This window comes from Corapipo altera, unplaced genomic scaffold, assembly GCF_003945725.1.
Source record: "Corapipo altera isolate COAL_440 unplaced genomic scaffold, ASM394572v1 359, whole genome shotgun sequence".
NCBI lineage: Eukaryota > Metazoa > Chordata > Aves > Passeriformes > Pipridae > Corapipo > Corapipo altera.
The window spans coordinates 2,053,412-2,070,882 of NW_020884948.1; the positions used below are offsets into that span (position 1 = coordinate 2,053,412).

The 17,471-nt window shown below is 39.3% G+C and overlaps 1 protein-coding gene across 1 annotated transcript in view; it reads left to right on the forward strand.

Annotated features, from left to right (window-relative positions):
- LOC113956364 (collagen alpha-1(XV) chain-like) overlaps positions 1-17,471 on the forward strand; it is a 125,003-nt gene that overhangs the window by 57,457 nt on the left and 50,075 nt on the right. The window contains exons 9-15 of the mRNA XM_027662847.1: positions 845-907; positions 4,851-4,928; positions 5,965-6,027; positions 8,185-8,310; positions 12,035-12,097; positions 15,173-15,208; positions 15,727-15,879. Of these exons, the coding sequence (XP_027518648.1) occupies positions 845-907; positions 4,851-4,928; positions 5,965-6,027; positions 8,185-8,310; positions 12,035-12,097; positions 15,173-15,208; positions 15,727-15,879 (582 nt within the window). The remainder of the gene's footprint in view (positions 1-844; positions 908-4,850; positions 4,929-5,964; positions 6,028-8,184; positions 8,311-12,034; positions 12,098-15,172; positions 15,209-15,726; positions 15,880-17,471) is intronic.

Here is a 17,471-nt window from a genome sequence, read left to right on the forward strand (position 1 = left end):
TAGGTAATATGAAGATATACAGAAAGGTTATTTGTGATTCATTTGACTGGTGAAGTTTAGAATGGAAAATGGTGTGAAATGCTATCTAGTATCACACATTCCCTGTCAGATGTATGTCTTCAGGAAGCATCCTAATTGGTAGAAACTGAATAGATTCAGGTGAGTCAAGACAAAAAATGCTTTAGCAGATGGTGGCAACAGGCTAAGGTTAATGGTATGATTTGGTGCACTCAGAGCAGCAGTTTGCAGTAGTGTGTTACAATACATCTTTCTATTCTCTGTTGACTATCACTTCTGTATGAAATTAGATGTCTTTCCAATGTCCAGTTCCTCATAGTTTGAAAGTTGTCAGGGAAGAGGCAGAATTTTAGCCCAGAATTTACCTGCTGTAGGCATATTCAGCAACTTTGCAATATTTCAAGATTTTCTTACTTCTCAGATAAGTAAATGCCTGAGACGGAAAATCTGAAGAGGACTTCTCAGACAGCTGTCATTATTTATTTTAACAGAACATTACAGTTTTCAAAATATTTGTCATCAGTACTGCAGCGGTCCAGTTAGCACTCTGTCAAATCCAAATGCAGCCTGCCAAGTGTTTCCATCTGTATCCCCCAAACCCACAAAGTGGCTCCTCTGCCACTTTGTTGTGGGAAGTGCAGTGGTGGTGAGAGACAGATTTCGTGCACTGCCAGCTGCATAGAGGTCCGAGTCCCAAATCTCCTTCTACTGCAGAAACCAAAAGTTAGAAACTAGCACCCTTACATCCAGCCTCTGCTGAAAGTGTACAGCCTGTTTAACCTGCACTAAAGATAATGTCTAATTAAAAAAAGTTATTTTCTTTTAGGGTAAAAATAGACTTCAGGAATTACCAGGACTGAAAGGAAAAGCAGGCCTAAAAGGTGAAAAGGTATGTGTCCTGTTAATAAACAACAATCAGGTACCATTTATGCTTAGAGATATGTTAATTTGTACATATTTGTATTGGTACGGTCTGGAATCATGGGAAGAATTTAAACATTCTACTGTACATCCAGGAATGCATGGAGGTCACCATAACAGAATCATAAGTATTTTTCAAGGATATGAATAAATTTCAGCTATAGAAAAAGTTGGGTTTTCACAGGAGAGCTAAGGAAGATATATTGAACACTTAATAAAGAAAAGTCAGTTGTTATATATGACTGCTTTGGGCAACTTACTCCACTGGCTAAGTGATTTAACTGAGGTAGTGTAATCAAATTACCCTTAGGAAATGAACATAATTGAAATAAGAGCTTTCCTGATACACCCCCATTGCAGATAGTGCCTTCCCTCTCTATGGACGCTTGCAAGGAGCCTCTTTTCACTCTTCTGTGCTGTGGAACTACTATAATCCCTCTAGCAAAGGGTCAATATCCCCTATAGTGTTTGCCAGTCACACTGTGGAAAAATAATGGCCTAAATGTCATTCAATAATTAGCTTCTTATGTTTCCTGCAAATCTGATTTGATCCTTCTTGTGACCAGAGTAATTTCCAGGGTGTCTGGTACTGACATAAATAATTATTGTTAGAAAACTGTAAAATTAGTCAGTTTTAGTGAAAAAAAACTAAATGGGAAAGACGTCAAGATTATGGTTGTTTACGTTTCTCCTATTTATAAGCTAAGTGAAAATTTGCAAATGCAGCTTTATTTTGCAGCTGCTAAAGCTGCGACTGCTGTTAGGTGATCATTCTGATCATTCTGATCTTCAGCAACAAGTGCTACAGCTATGCTGCCAAATGGAACAGAGCAAGGAACTGACTGATTTGCTGATATTTGGAACTTGTGAGCGTGGTCCCTGGCAATGTTTTGTCCCATGTCAAATAGACTTCTCTCAGACAATGCCTTGAGGGTAACATTAGCTGTTAACTATTCCCACTATACTGCAAGATGAGACTGCACATAGGCTGGTTCTGTGCTCCCCCAGTGCCATCCAGTAGGCTTTTTACTTTGAAATACTCATGCTGATGGATTGCAATACAGTTCTCATGTTATTTCATGAAAAGTGCACAAAATCCCCATACTCAAAATACTAGCTTTGAACATACAAAGCTAAAAGGAGGCCCAGGGCCAGCTAAGTACTGTGAGCCGAGCCAGTCTGTTCTACCTGACCTCAGGGCCAAAGAATGGTCCCCAGCCTTAGTTTATTCATTAGAATAGCCATTGGAAGGAGAATATTTCAACAACAGGAGAAGCAGCTTAGCTCTGGAGAGCTAAAGCTATATTGGGAAGGCAAAAACTCCAGTAATCTCTTCCTGATTACTTTTATGACTATTTTAGTAAGGACATCTTAAGCTTAGATTTTCATTTTAAAATTTGGACTAATATTTTCAAGGGACACTTCAAAGAGACATTGTAAAAATAAGTTAACAAACGGGCACTAAAAGTCCTAACAATAGGTTCAAAAGCACTAAGGAAAACTGACAGCTTCATATGCAGAGCTTTTTCTTGGCAATGCTTTCATCATCATCATCATCATCATGACCGGGCTTTGCGAATGAAGATTTGGGAAGGGCTCTACCCACATTTGTTACAAGCGCGTTGGTAGCTAAAAAGGCCAATACGAGATAGACATGTCCGGTTGCAAAAGGCACAGCAGAAAGACTCCTTAGGTGGAATATTCTGCAAGACATGACTCTTTCTGCATTGCCTTTTCTCCTCAAGGGTGATCCTGCTGCGTTCTCAAAAGCATCAGCAGCGTTATAGATGGTGTGTCTCCAGACCTCCTGATTATAGGCCAGAGTAGACCAGTTCTGTTGATCAATATGGCCAAGGCTGAGATGTTGTTTCAGGGAGTCCTTGTATCTTCTCTTCAGGGCTCCTCTCTTGTGGCAGCCGGTGGCAAGTTCACCATAAAGCAAGATCTTAGGGAGGCGGTGGTCCTTCATCCTGGAGACGTGCCCTCCCCAATGCTCTCAGTAACATGGCCTCAATACTTGTGACTGCTGCCTGTTCTAGAACAGATGTATTGGTCACATAATCTGACCAGTGGATGTTTAGGATTGTACAAAGGCAGCGTTGGTGGAAGCGTTCTAGGAGACGCAGGTGGTGGCGGTAGATGACCCATGATTCAGATCCATATAAGAGAGCAGACAGTACAATGGCTCTGTAAACACTGATCTTTGTACTTTTCTTCAGGTGTTTATTTTGCCAAACTCTCTTATGAAGCTTTCCGAAAGCACTATATGCCTTTGCTAACCTGTTGCCTATCTCTCCATCAATCTTACTGTCTGAGGAAATGAGGCTACCTAGGTAATTAAACTGCTGAACTGATTTGAGCTCTGAGGCAATGCTTTAAACAGACCCAATTCCTGCAGTAGAAAGCAGAACAAAGAAGAAGACACTGGTCTGATCGTCTTTCACACATGTGAATAATTTTTAAGTTATTAGTTGTTCAGAAAATCATTTCATTATCCCCATCAGTGTGATTTCCTAGGACTGGCTGTGTTCACAGCAGGAGCAAAGCTTAAAGAATTATCTGTGCACACACAAAAATTCAAACCAGTTATGCTCTTCAAAGAGAATTGGCTTTTTTTTTCAGCATAATAATATTGAAATTTGAGGAACTGCCTGCCTGTTTCTGGTTCTTCTCACTGAAGATGGAAAGCTGGGAATGAATGAGGTGCTACATATCAGTGGAGAGTGGGGAGCTGGTTGTCACTTTTTCACTATGGTCCATGTTCTGCACAGAGATACATGAGATGCTCCTTTTGGAGGGAATGGCTGCAGTTAGGCTTCCAAAACAATGACTGTGATCCAAATGTGAGAGCTGGGGGGTTTTTGTCTTCCTTGCAGCACACACAAAGTGGAAGAAATTACATGAAAATAAACACCAAAAACTGACAGAAGCTAATGTAATAATCACTGGAAAAGCAAAGTATATGTTAAAATTAATGAAGAACATCTGTAAAATAACACACTGGTAGACAGTAAAAATAGCCCCAAATGAATTAAACACATTCTCTGTGGACATGACTGAAGTATCACTATAGGAACCGTTTGACAAAGCCACAGGGAACAAAGAACTGAATGAATACATTTATCTAATTAATTCTCTAATTAATAAAGAACAAGTGACCAAGAGGTAGGTAAAAGTCAGTGTTTCCTGCTATGTAACTGAATATGTGAATTTAAAAAACACAATTAAAATGCTCATAATCTCAGATAGTAAACTCGCAGGTTAGAAGGTAAAGCATAGATCAGTAGAGGCAGAACCTCAACTCTTGACTCCAGTGGAAAATACTGGACTTGGGCAGAAAAATTATTAAAATTCACAAACATCTTAAGCTGAAGCAGTTCAAACTAACCTCAGCAAAATGTCAGAGGTGATGTAAGAAAGCCAAAGTAGAAGAGATGGTACTAATTATAAAAGAAAATGACACATATCTGAACAATGTGTTTCATTGTGTTGACACTAGATATAGATCAATTTATAGGAAAAAAATCATGATGTGGTGGTATTGGAAAAAGCGTTACAGATCTGTGGTGTGACCACACATGTATTTATTTGTATCCAAAAAATGCAAGTTCCACAGTAAAACTTTATTCCGGCAAGATATATACACTGTCTAATGCTGTCAATGCTGCTTATACATTTGCGAATTCATTGCAGAAGCTAAAAAAAGGAAGAGATCTTTCTTTCTTTGCCAATGCAAGGATCATGTTTCTTGAGAGCTTGTCTTAGAAATGAACAAAGTTCAGCCCTGCTCATAGCATCTAAGCAGTCGCTTTTGTTGTTTCTTGTGACTGGAAATCCACACAGATTGTAGCTAATGCTTATAGTATTTATATGGTTAAATCCTTGCTGGTTTATCTTAATTCCCGTTTCAGGGTGATCCTGGTGAGGGATTACCAGGACCCCCCGGACTACCAGGACCAGCAGGACCATCTGCTCCTTCCAGAGGATTAGTGAGTATTTGGGGATCTCTGTTAATGAGCTCAGCTTGCCACAGAGGAATCCAGAACTAAATAGGTTTTCACTGGGAAAGTAGCCTGACTGCCATAGATAAAATAATGTTTTCTAAAACAGTCATGCAGAAGTGCAAATAAATACCTGATTAAGATGTGTGCATACTGTAAGCTACATAAACACCCAGCATTCTCTGACTTCAAGAGACTAGCAAGGCAGCAACAGATCCCTAGGACAAGGTGCTCCAATCCAACAGCTTTACCCAGTCAAAGGCCACTTCTATAAATATAACAGTGAACACCAGGTCCTGCACCACCTTAACTTTCTTGTTCTCTGTGATACCAAGTTTCAAGGCCTTTAATTCTGGAGTGAAGTGGAGGAAGTCTCAGTGCATCCTTAACTCCCAGACTTTTGAAACATTAGCTTTTGTACTACAATAACAGATTCAGGCAGTAGTTGTCTCCGTGCTTTGGTTTTTAGTTTGCAAAACATGCACAGCTATGAAACTCATCAAGAACTAAACACTAAAGTGTTTTTTTAACAAAAATATTTTAGAAAAAGCTTCAGTATATTAATTTTTCCTTATAAAATGCTTCTTTTGATTCCAGTTATGAGAATCTTAGAATCTGGCTTTTTAACCAATAGGCACATTCTAGGAAACAGTGGTTATTTGTTAGGTATGTGTTTTGGGATATTTTTAATCTTGACAGGTATCTTTCTGAAGTTAAAACTTGTCTGAGATATTGCTTCATCTTCAGTTCACTTAGTCATACAGCATGTGTGTCCTGCAGGATAGTTGTCACTGTGCTCATAGAGCATCTGCAGGTAAATATAGTGCTCAGCGTCTGCAAAATAAGATGGTATGAAACACCAGAAACGTGACTGAAATGTGTTTGTTGTATTATAATTTATTTCACCAGTGGCAGACTGCTGCAAGGATATTGACTATAGCTGTATTTCCAGTAATTGTCAGGTGATATTTTCATTTATGACCTTTAGAAGCAATATTTTAAAATGGAATTCTCCTAATTTCAGAATAGACTGGAACCCGAAGAATCAGGTTCTGGAGATAATGACAGAGAGACTGAGATTTTAATTGTAAGTATATGTTGATATTTCTCATTAACATAGTAAAGAGCTTTATTTTACTCCTCCAGATCATAGAAGGTCAATTTCAAAATGCAAATTTTGTACATGCTTAATTTACAGCATCCAGAAAGGATTTGTAGGGTTTCATTTCAAGATCTGAAAAGGCCTTAATGTATGTGAGTGGGGAAGAAGTATGAGAAAGAAGGAGGAGGACAACAAAGAAGTAACAGCAAGAGGACTTTTTAAAACGAGAAAATGCTTTTAATAGAAGACAGTAAAGAGGAGAGCGGTGACAATCATAGATCCATAGAATCGTAGAAAGACTTGGACTGGATTGGGATATTAAATGTCATCTTGTTCCAACCCCTCTGCCATGGGCAGGGATACCTTCCACTAGACCAGGTTGCTAAAAACCCCATCCAACCTGGTCTTGAACATTGCCAGGGATCGGACATTCACAGCTTCTTTGGGCAACCTGTTCCAGTGCCTCACCCCCCTCACAGTAAAAAATTTCTTCCTAGTATCTAATCTACTCTCTGTCAGTTTGAAGCCATCTCTGCCTTGTCGTATCAGTACATGCCCTTGTAAACAGTCCCTCTCCTGCTCTCTTGTAAGCCCCCTTTAGTCACTGGAAGGTAATACTATTCTTTGCTTTTTTGAATTTGGAGTACCTGTTCTAAAAAAATGAGTGTGTCTGTATGAAATGCTTTACAGTGCAGCTTCCTGACAAACTGAACATCAGTAATACTGCAGCTTTCTGAGTTCATTGTGTTTCCAATGAACTCCAGAATGCTATAGCATACTGAGGCCTTTCCTTTGCAACACAACTAGTGGTATTTTTCATTCTCTCAGAATGGTTTCTGCCTCAAGACTTCTGTTTCTTTTTTTTCCTTTCTTATTTTGCTCAATACCTTATTCTCAAGGCTCTTCAGAACACAATTGCCAAAAGCTGAAAGTTAGTTACCATGTCTGATTTAGGAGATTCTTTAGATGCCCTATGTAGGTAATGAGACAGGTGAGTGCTTGGAAAGCTCTGTTAACTGTACTGAAAGTCCAAGATGACCCTCTTCCTAACAGAATCCCTTAGATGACCTTAAGTCAGAATTAAAGATTTTTTGACTTTCAGTGACATGGCCCAAAATTTCCAACTTTACATGTTTGCCTGCTAATGCAAGCAGCAACAAGGATAGAATTGCACGAGAGAGAATATTTGCAAACGCACTATTTCTCCTAAAGTAACATTTCATTCATTTGATTCAATTTAATTACATCTGCTCGTGTCTATGCAGGATAGATCTTCAGAGTAGAGGCCATTTTTACAGCACTAAGCACTTGACCACGAGTAGAGATTCTTAGTGCTCCAAAAACAGCACGGAGAAACCCTTTGAAATGGTAGTTGAGAAAAAACTAACCACTTCCCCCTGTACAATGATCCCTTGGTTTCATTATGGTTAAGTCTCTTAACTTTAGATCGATCCTCAGGATATGTCTAAGGTCTTTACTGGGCTGCAGAGAGCTGATACAAATTTTTTTGGTTTTCAATTTCCTGCTTGCTGATGCATGCCATGAAGTGGCACAATTCAGAGAACAAGGGTGAGGGAGGTGCGGGAACAAGTTAAGTCACCAGCACCTGCATTCAGTTAATTAGGATCAAAAAGGAGCTTTTTGACCTTGACTGGTGTTTTTGATAAAGAGAGTTCTGTGTTCTCAAAGAGAACACTGCTTTATGGCCTTCATGCTCTGCATGTTTTTCCCGTGGTTGAGTACAGTCAAATATGATGTGGAGGGAGGGTCAAAACGCCAGTTTAGGATGATCCTGGGAATTTCAATTAACTAGAAGACAAACACTAGGTACTGTTTACAAGAGAATATGAATAAAAGGGGAATGCTGTAAAAGATCGGCGGACAAATCCCAAAATCAAATTCTGTGTGGTGTGCAGCCTCATTTCTTTCGGCACCCGTATTTGCCATAGGAGCTCAGTGTGACCCTACGAAAGGAGTGTATATGTGAAACTGAAATTGGTCCTTAATGAAGAAAAAGTGGGGTGGAAACCCAAACTGAGAGTTTTATATACCCGAACATCATGTGTGAGCTTTTTCCTGTGCCATGTATATACAAATGAACCTGGTTAGGGTAATTTCTAACAGTGCTTCTGATTTATCCAGGGTCTTCCTGGGCCACCAGGCCCTCCAGGACTGCCTGGTCTTCCAGGAAAGCCAGCACCTGATTCAGGTGTAGGACCTCCTGGGTCACCAGGGGAAGATGGAGCTTCTGGGGAACCAGGCCCTGAAGTGAGTACCCATACATGATGTTGTTTCTGTCCTGCAACACTATGTTCTAAGGCTGACAGTCTATGTAATTCTTTAAAAAATTGCAGAATATTTTTAATTTAAGAGGTTGGATTTTATTCAAATTTTGCACAAAAAGAAAAGTCTTGTTATCCAAAGCACATTACTTCACAGCAGGATGTACGTTTGGCAGATGGATACTGGTAATCTGGACCAGAATAAGTAAAAAGTAAGAATTCTTTTACCAACACTGCATAAGCTGCAGGGAATTTGTAGAGTAAATTGAATTTTCCTCTTTCAGGAACTCCTTTTTCTTTAGCTAGGTAGAAACACTTATTCCTGTGGAAATGTGAAATATAGTTCTATTGTAAAAATTTACTAAGGTTTGAGTGTTACCTATTTGTTAATAAATCCTCAGTAAAGTGTTTTTTTCAGTGAAGAAAAACAATTTTTTAGCACTGATCAGCTCTGAGAATCCTCTCTGGAACTAATAGATTAGCTCAGTTAGGTAGAGCATGGTGCTAATAATGCCAAGGTTGCACATTCAATCCCTGGCTGTTCACTTAAGAGTTGGACCTGATGATCCTTGTGGGTCCCAACTCAGAATAATCTGTGATTCTGTATATTTAGTAATATGGTTCCCTTATTCCCTATCAACCATCTGCCAGTAGCAGTTGTACTCACGCTAGATTTGACCTATACATTCATGCTACCTTCAAAGTAGGTCACCATTACTGTATCTGACAAGGTGCAATTAGCATATATTAAAGAAATGTATTGGTGACAGATGTTAAAAAGGAGATCTCATTACATCTCAGCTGCTTTGGCATGGGTTTTTTTTGAGGATAACTAAGTTGGGAGTTAATACAAAATCTAAGAAGTGTTTGGCCATCAAGGTGGAAAGCAGCATCCTTTGTGCAGAGAGAAATTAAGCACCTGAAAATCTTTAATATGGGATTCAAGAAGCACATGCATAGGAAGCTGGTGAAATCCATTATTCTCTGCACCTACTGATTGTAATACAGATGACATTCTAAATTAAAAAAATAGTCTGAAATGCTGACCCGATGTCATTAAACTGTTAAGCTCCCAACAGTTATTTTTTTTTCCTTTTGAATCCAAGACAGGTCTAATTGTATTGAGGATTACAACTGTAATTTTAAGAAAGACCATTGACGAGTCTTGTAAAATAGTCAGTTACGCTAATGCTTTATTTGCTGCATTTGATGTAGTGCTGTATTAGATTAAAAGGTGCTCCATAATAGTGTCTTTGCAGTTCAAAATATACTTTCAACTTTCCTGACTGTGGCTGTTTATATGTCTTTAGAAGATAAAGTAACTAGAATGGCCTAGGATATGTTGCTAAAATTTGCCATAAAATAATAATGTAAAAATGAATTCAAAGAAAATGGAGAAATATGTATTGACTAATCTTTTATTTCAAATATTAATGTAATCCCTCTTGTGTAATCTAGGATTTCACAGGCCATGGCATTAATTACTTGTAGCCACCACAGAAATAATTGTTGTCCACTTTCAGCATAATTCCTGGGAGACATATCAATTAAAAAAGTAAAAGTTAAATGTTAAACAGACTACTGAAGTATGTTTTCAGAAGAATCAGACCAGGACAAGTCTTCAGGCTGCTGAAGGAAAACTCCAGCTACTAACAGTACAGACCCACGTATTCCCACAATTTCAGATGACCTAAGAAGCTGTCATCCTGCTCTACAAAGATATGCACACATTTGCACAGTCTCTGGGTAAATGAAGTGAAATCTATTCCCAGTAGAAATTTTTGTATGGGAATCCTCATTTAGTAACAAGTTGAAATATTTTCATTATTAAGGGTGTTCAGCTGTGAATTCTAATTTCAGAAGACTAGCCAATTACTTGAAGTTGCAGACAGGCTTAAGTCCTTGCTAAATCAAGGACTTTGTGATGTAACATCTCTTCTCTTAAGAAACATGCCTTGGAAATGTTTGAGCAAAGGCTGTGTTTTGTAATGGTAAATATCGCCTCACAAACTGCTCCACCTTGCATCTGATACTGATGTGATATTGACCTGATTACACATTTTCTAAATGCTATATGAAGTTAAATTGCCTCATGGCATTGTATAAGGATAGTTTCTATCGTAAGTTTTTCATTTGAGGTAGCTCACAAATACATTAATATATTCTGATGAGAATAACAAATCTCCCAGTGTTGCCTGCTGACTAAAAAGTTAAACTATCCCAAAGCTCTAAAGGTAATAAGCAATTTTAGCACAATGGAACTTAAAATTGCTGAGCAGCATAGGGGAAGTAGCCAGTAAACTTTAGAACAATTACTGTTGTTAGACCAACCTCTCTTTTAATCTTCTTCTGTTTATGTAATCATGCCAAAATACAATATGAAAATGTTTGAAACATACTGGAAATATTTCTGATCTTTTTAATAATAAAAGTAATCCATTAGTTACTGTGTGACATACAGTGAATCCAAAGGGCAAAAGCAGGGAGGAAAAAATAAAGACAGCAGGAAAAGTGAGCCTTTTTTGATGATTCTGAAAACATCAGAGGAAAACAATGTTTTCTATCTGCTTCTGCAACCATTTACATCCTTCCCAAAAACAAATGAATAAATAAATGTATAAAAGATCTCCAGAGGCCTGAATACACACCTGTAAATTTAATTAAAGGTTTTCAGAGCTCAATTTAAAAAATATAGGCCATGCAAAATAGCATGTAACTGTTACCTTTCTTGCATGTGTAGTTACTGTGGGCTGGACATCAATACCTGTACTGATTGATTCATTGACATTACAAAGACAGTTTTTCCCAGCCTGCCTACTCACTCAAAAGCATGCTAAGTCATGGATACAACACAGGAGATTGGGTGGAGAATTTAATATACATTTTTCAAGGCAAAATTAAAGTGGGGTATCATGAACAATCTGAGCACCATCAGCCAAAGCAAAGTGGCAGCACCTTTTTTTCTGCAGGAAGACTCCTTAGGAGTACTTTTCTTAAAAGTATAGGAATGCACCTGCAGGCTCAGCAACCTAGGGACACTTGACAAAGTGGGTCTGAATAAACCAAGCACTCCCCTGCATGGAAAGGTGAGACCCAGCCTCATTGTTCCCATGCCTGGGGTATCACTAGAGTTGTGTAAATCAAGACCTCTGTCACTCTGCTGGCTTCTCTGTTTTCAGTGACAACACAGAAGCCTCCTGTTTGACACCATGCCCTCTGTATCACAACTGCTTTTAATGATTCTTTGATTACCTGGCCACATTCTGATTTTGTCAATATCAAGGTTTTCTCAGCTGGGTCTCATGTAGCACTGATATTGCCAAAAGTGTGGATAACTGGGGATTTCAACCTCATTGCATCTTTTGTAGTGTTGTCAAAACCTTCTTGGATAGCACCATTATTTTGCATGCTAACGTTATATCCACATCATGCTGGGTTTTATTTTTGTTTACTATTTTATGATTGTTTGATATAATTTTCTATTAAAATGCATCTAAATATTTTGATGCATCTAAATGTTTTGATGCAGAGCCAGAATCTCAAAAGACAAGAAATAAAAGTGTTAAAACTTAATGGTGTGAGGTACAACCTGGTGCCACACATTAGTCTTTGATAATGCTGTATCATCAGTTGGTCCAAAATACTTAAATACATGTGCTAGAAACTGGACTCTCGAATGGCACCTGCCTTAGATTCACTATCGTCCACAGGGTCCTCAAGGTCCTCCTGGTCGTGATGGAGTGGTTGGCCCACCAGGGTGGAAGGGAGAAAAGGTAAGTTAAATGTCTGTCTTACTCCTGCTTCAGTGGAAAATCTTTGTCAATTCTAGGCTGCAAAAATCATAAATAGTTGTCCCTGCAACACATTAGCAGCTGATTTCAATATTTTTTATTGGAATCCAGCTGCTAATGGCTTATTAGAACACATCTCAACAGGCATTTTCAAAAATCCAGAATTTCCTGTTGAATACTGTCTCATTTTCTGCAGCATGCAGTATTCAAAATGCGATATGAACTACTCTGTTGTGATTTGCCACTAAAAAGCCCTTCATGACTGGGTTCAGACAAGTGAGTCTGTAGGGGGAAAAAGAGAACTCCAGCTAATCCAGCCTGGCACAGACTGACAGCACGTTATGTGACAGGTGAGGAGAGTCTGAATGAGCTAAAACCATTTAATGTGGTGAACAGGAGACAAAGGAATGGTTGACTTTGGCTGGACACCAAAGACCCACCAAAGCCACTCAATGACTTCCCTGTCCAGATGGACAGAGAGAATGTGATGAAAGGCTCATGTGCTGAGATTAGGACAGGGAGATCAACCAGAAATTACTGTCACAGGCAAAAAAGACTCAGTGTGGGGAAATTAATCTAATGTATTGCCAATCAAAATATCAGAATCAGATAATGGAAATAAAACCATATCTTAAAAACACCTTCCCTCAACCTCTCCCTTCTTCCCAGCTTTAACTTCACTCCCAATCTCTCTACCTCCTCCACCCCAGCCAGTGCAGGGGGATGGGGAATGGGGATTGCGGTCAGTTCATCACATGTTGGCTCTGTCACTGCTTCCTCCTCAGGAGGAGGACTCCTTACAGTCTTCCCCTGCTCTAGGATGGTATCCCTCCCACGGGAGACAGTCCTCCACAAACTTCTCCAACAGGATTCCTTCCCACAGGCCACAGTTCTTCATGAACTGCTCCAGCACAGGCCCCGTCCACACACAGTCCTCCAGGAACAGACTGCTCCAGCATGGGTCCCACATGGCATCACAGGTCCTGACAGGAGTCTGTTTCCAGTGTGGGCTTCCCTTCCTTCCTGAAGGGGGTCATAGCCCCCTTCAGGCACATCCACCTACTCCAGTGTAGGGCTCCTCCACAGGCTGCAGGTGGATCTTGCTCTGCTGTGGACCTCCATGGGGTGCAGGGGCACAGCCTGTCTCACCATTGTCTTCACCATGGGCTTCAGGGGAATCTCTGTTCCAACCCCTGGAGCACCTCCTCCCCCTTCTTCTGCACTGATCTTCATGTCTGCAGGGCTGTTCCTCTTGCGTATTCTCACTCCTCTCTAATCTGGCTGCATTTGCTCCTATGCAGTAATTCTTTTCCCTCTTTAACTCTGTTATTCCAGAAGTGCTTCCACCGTCACTAATTGGCTCAGCCTTGGCCACTGGTGGGTCTGTCCTAGAGCCGGTTGGCGTTGGCTCTGTCAGACATAGGGAACGCTTCTGGCAGCTTCTCACAGAAACCATGCCTGTAGCCTGCCCATTACCAAGATTTTGCCATGCAAACCCGGTATGGAAGGCTACAAAGTTTGCATTTTAAGTACCAAATCGATATTTTTCACCCCACTTCAAGAAGGGTGTGGAGAAAACAGAGACAAAGACTACAGGACAATTTCATCCTCTAGTGAGATTCTACAAGACACTTTATGCACAAGAACTTGAAAATAGATTCCCAAGTGTACATTGTAAGCTCACACACTGTAAGAGAAATGAAAAAGCAAGACTTAAATGGCCAGAATATTGATTTATTTTTGTCTCTGAAGACTGAAGGTTCTGAGTTGTGATTTCAAAAGCTTGAGGTTGTTAAAAGTTTAGCCCACATGGGAACTAGCAGCTATCCAGAAAACACAGTGTATATATTACAAAGCAGGCACCCCAAATCTGTGTCCATTGTAATAAGTGGCTTGTGTTTTACATGAAGGAGTCTAGGAATAGAAAGAAGTCTAGCTGAAGTAAACTGAATCTGAATTGCATATTATAGGAAGAGACTGATGTGGAAAGGGAAGTGATTGGAAGAGACAGTAAATTTTCCAAAAATGCATAATCCTCAAAAAAAGGACAAAACTCAAATGTTTTGCCTCACTAAGTGTGTTTTGCTGCATTGTGTATATTTGATAAAAGTTCAATCAGAAATTAAGTACTACATATTTGCATCTGCTCAGTACAATCCCAAGCACACTGGCATAATAGAATTTTTTACATTTCTACTTCTAATTTTTTTCTGAAAACTTTGATTTAATCTATATTGCAGTATCTATTTTAATCATTGTTACCAATTAATCCAGGGAAGATTACAGGGAGAAACTGCAGGATGCACTGAAAATAGATTCAGTTTGTTCCTTGGAGTAACATTTGACATGGGGGTTTGCCGTTGCTTTTGGAAGAAAACTATCATTTTACTCCTGGTACTTACTCATTTTTTTCAAATCTTACTAAATTTATATTTCTGTTGAGTGAGTAAGGACAGGAGCTTGCCAATATAACAATTAATTCCACTAGATTCAGTGCAATTTGGAAAAGAGATATTAGCATGCTGTGACTTTCTGTCTATTCAATGAACTAGAAGTGGAAAAAAACAGTATGTAAGTGAAGTGTATCAAAGCAAATCTTGGCAAAATCTTGATTACTGTAGAGGAACCTTAAAACTGTACTACTCATCACATCCTGTGTTTGGAATAGTGCCCTAGACAATATGTGTGGGATCAGTTTCCACTTCTTATATCCCATAAGAATTTTGACATTTGCATTCAGAAGCATGAGGATGTGACCTGCAATGCTTAACTCTGTGTGTTCCAAACCGTTAAAATCTGCAGCAGTAGTTAAAATACAATATTGCGTTATGTCAGCATATCAGACCAGAGCTGTTAATATGTTATTATAACTCCTGAATTACAAATAGTTTTCTTTTTAACTATAAGATCTGGTGTTTCAGATAACGGACATTCACATAAAGGATTAATAACACAGAAATCTGTAGCATTTTTATAAAGGAAAAATATCATAAATTTGTTTTCGTTGCCTGTCTAATGCTCTTACTGCAAATATTTAGGATTGATTTTCTTTTACAGGGTGATCAAGGTCTTCCTGGTTCTGTTGGTCCAAAGGTAACAAAAAGACAATGTCCTTATAGAGTGACAGTATCACTCTGATACAGGACATTACTGAAAAAGGGATGAGAAACCTAAAAGATTATTGTTGTGAAACCTAATGAAGTCAACAAACTTGGCTTCTCAATTGGCCAACATACTTCCTTATGAAGCTTGACCAACAGGTTGAGAGAGGTGATACTCCTTCTCCACTCTGCTTTCATGAGACCACACCTGGAGTACTGTGTCCAGCCCTGGGGCCCCCAGCATGACAAAGACTGTTGGAGCAAATCCAGGAGAGGGTCATGAAGATGATCAGAGGTGACCAATCATCTTCATGATGACCAAGGCCAAGCTGGACAGGGCTTTGAGCAGCCTGGTCTAGTGGAAGCTGTCCCTGCCCACGGCATGGGGATTGAAACTAGATGAGCTTGAAAGTCTTTTCCAACCCAAACCATTCTGGGATTCTATAGATCTACTTACTTGCATCTAATTGTGCACATTTAGTATATGAATAGACTGACTTTTTATTTTAGGGTGATACTGGAGTCACTGGATCAATAGGCCCCAAAGGAGAAGCCGGTGCTCTTGGATCTCCTGGGAAGCCTGGACCACCAGGACCTCCCGGGCCTCCTGGACCCCCTGGACCTCCTGGACCGCCAGGACTAAGCTATAGCTTGGGATTTGAGGTACTTTGCTATTATGGAGTTCGTTGTAGGTATGAATATATTTCCTCCAGAGGAGGGACAATGTGATCACCTGTGTATTTTACAGGTATTTGAGGATGAATTTATGACAGGGAGAATAATTTTTCTAGATTGAAATTTACCTAGGAGTAACCTACAGTTCCTTTTACATTTGACCATGCTTAGACCATGGAAGTAATTGACTTCTTTGGGCAATATTCATTGAACTATTTAGTGGTAACAGTGTTCAGGTGCTATTTTTGATGCTTATATCATTACTAATATAAAATACTCAAATACTGTACTACAAGGGAAAATTCTTTAGCACTTTTTCTCATGTAAGTAATTCAGAGCAGCAATCAAAATGTACACAGAGACCTGACAGTATTCATTAAAGGGAACTCCAGGCCTCCCTAAAGTTATGGCATTTCCCATGCTGTCACTCACAAGTTTAGTTTAGGCATGGCATGGTGTAAAGTGTAAATACAGAGACACATGTTGGTCATTTCTGACCTCATGGCCTGTTCTACGCAGAAGAAAAATGTTCTATTAAAAAATAAAATTGCAGACACTACTCTTTATACTTCTGAAAATAATACCTTCTTCGCTGTAAAACATGAGATCTGCAAAGTCAAGATGAGTTTTATGTATCATTTGAGAGCTGCTTGTTAAGATGATCTTGTTAGAGCAGAAGGTGGCTTTGCAGTACAGAAAGGCAAGGGATGCACACCCAGGTTCAAGAATTAGAGCTGTTACATTAACATCTTTGTGAAAAGAGGTTGAGGAATTGTCTACATCAATATTCATATATGTGTCTTCCTTTTTTTTTTTCATTTTTCCATGCATTTTTCACTTCTAATTTAGCTGTTTGGCTTGGAAAAGACTTCCCAGAGTGTTTTATGTCGTGGGATATAATAAAAGTTTGCATAGCAGCTGAAGGCAGTTTCATCAAAGAAGTAAGCAATGTTAGACCAAAACTACTGCCCATCCATAGAACTGCTGCAGAAAAGTGCAGTTTAGTTACATTTCTCCCAGTATTTGCACTGCCCCTTTTTTTATTTCTCTTTTTGTTACTCTAGAGACACCTTGAGGTGTTACAGAGGTGACAACTAACGCTTATTTAGAGATATATTTTGCTTTCTGATGTCTGACTAAATAATATTGTACTATATACACTGTTGGTTAATAATCTCAGTGGATTTCAATGGACAAAAGAATCTCTCCAGCAGTTCACAGGTTCTTAATTGCCATCACTGCAATTGTTAGAAAGGAATAGCATAAAGTTTAATTGTGCAAACTCTCCATTGCCTTAACTTAGACACACCATAAAGACTGGTACAGAGTCTTCCCTTGGTAAATACTTGTCTTAGAAAGAGTTAAGGACTACTGGTAAGTCACATCTTCAACCCAAGCCTGGTCTGAGTTTTATCCCAGGATGATAACTGACTTAAGTCATCTTCTATGACCCTTGAGGGCCCAGTCTCTTGAGAGATTCTCCACTTTTCCCCATTCACACTATCTGAAGCCAACATGGCCTCATTATGCCCCAAAGAGTCCCCTGCAGTTAGGTACTTAGGATCGAATTCTGACACTTT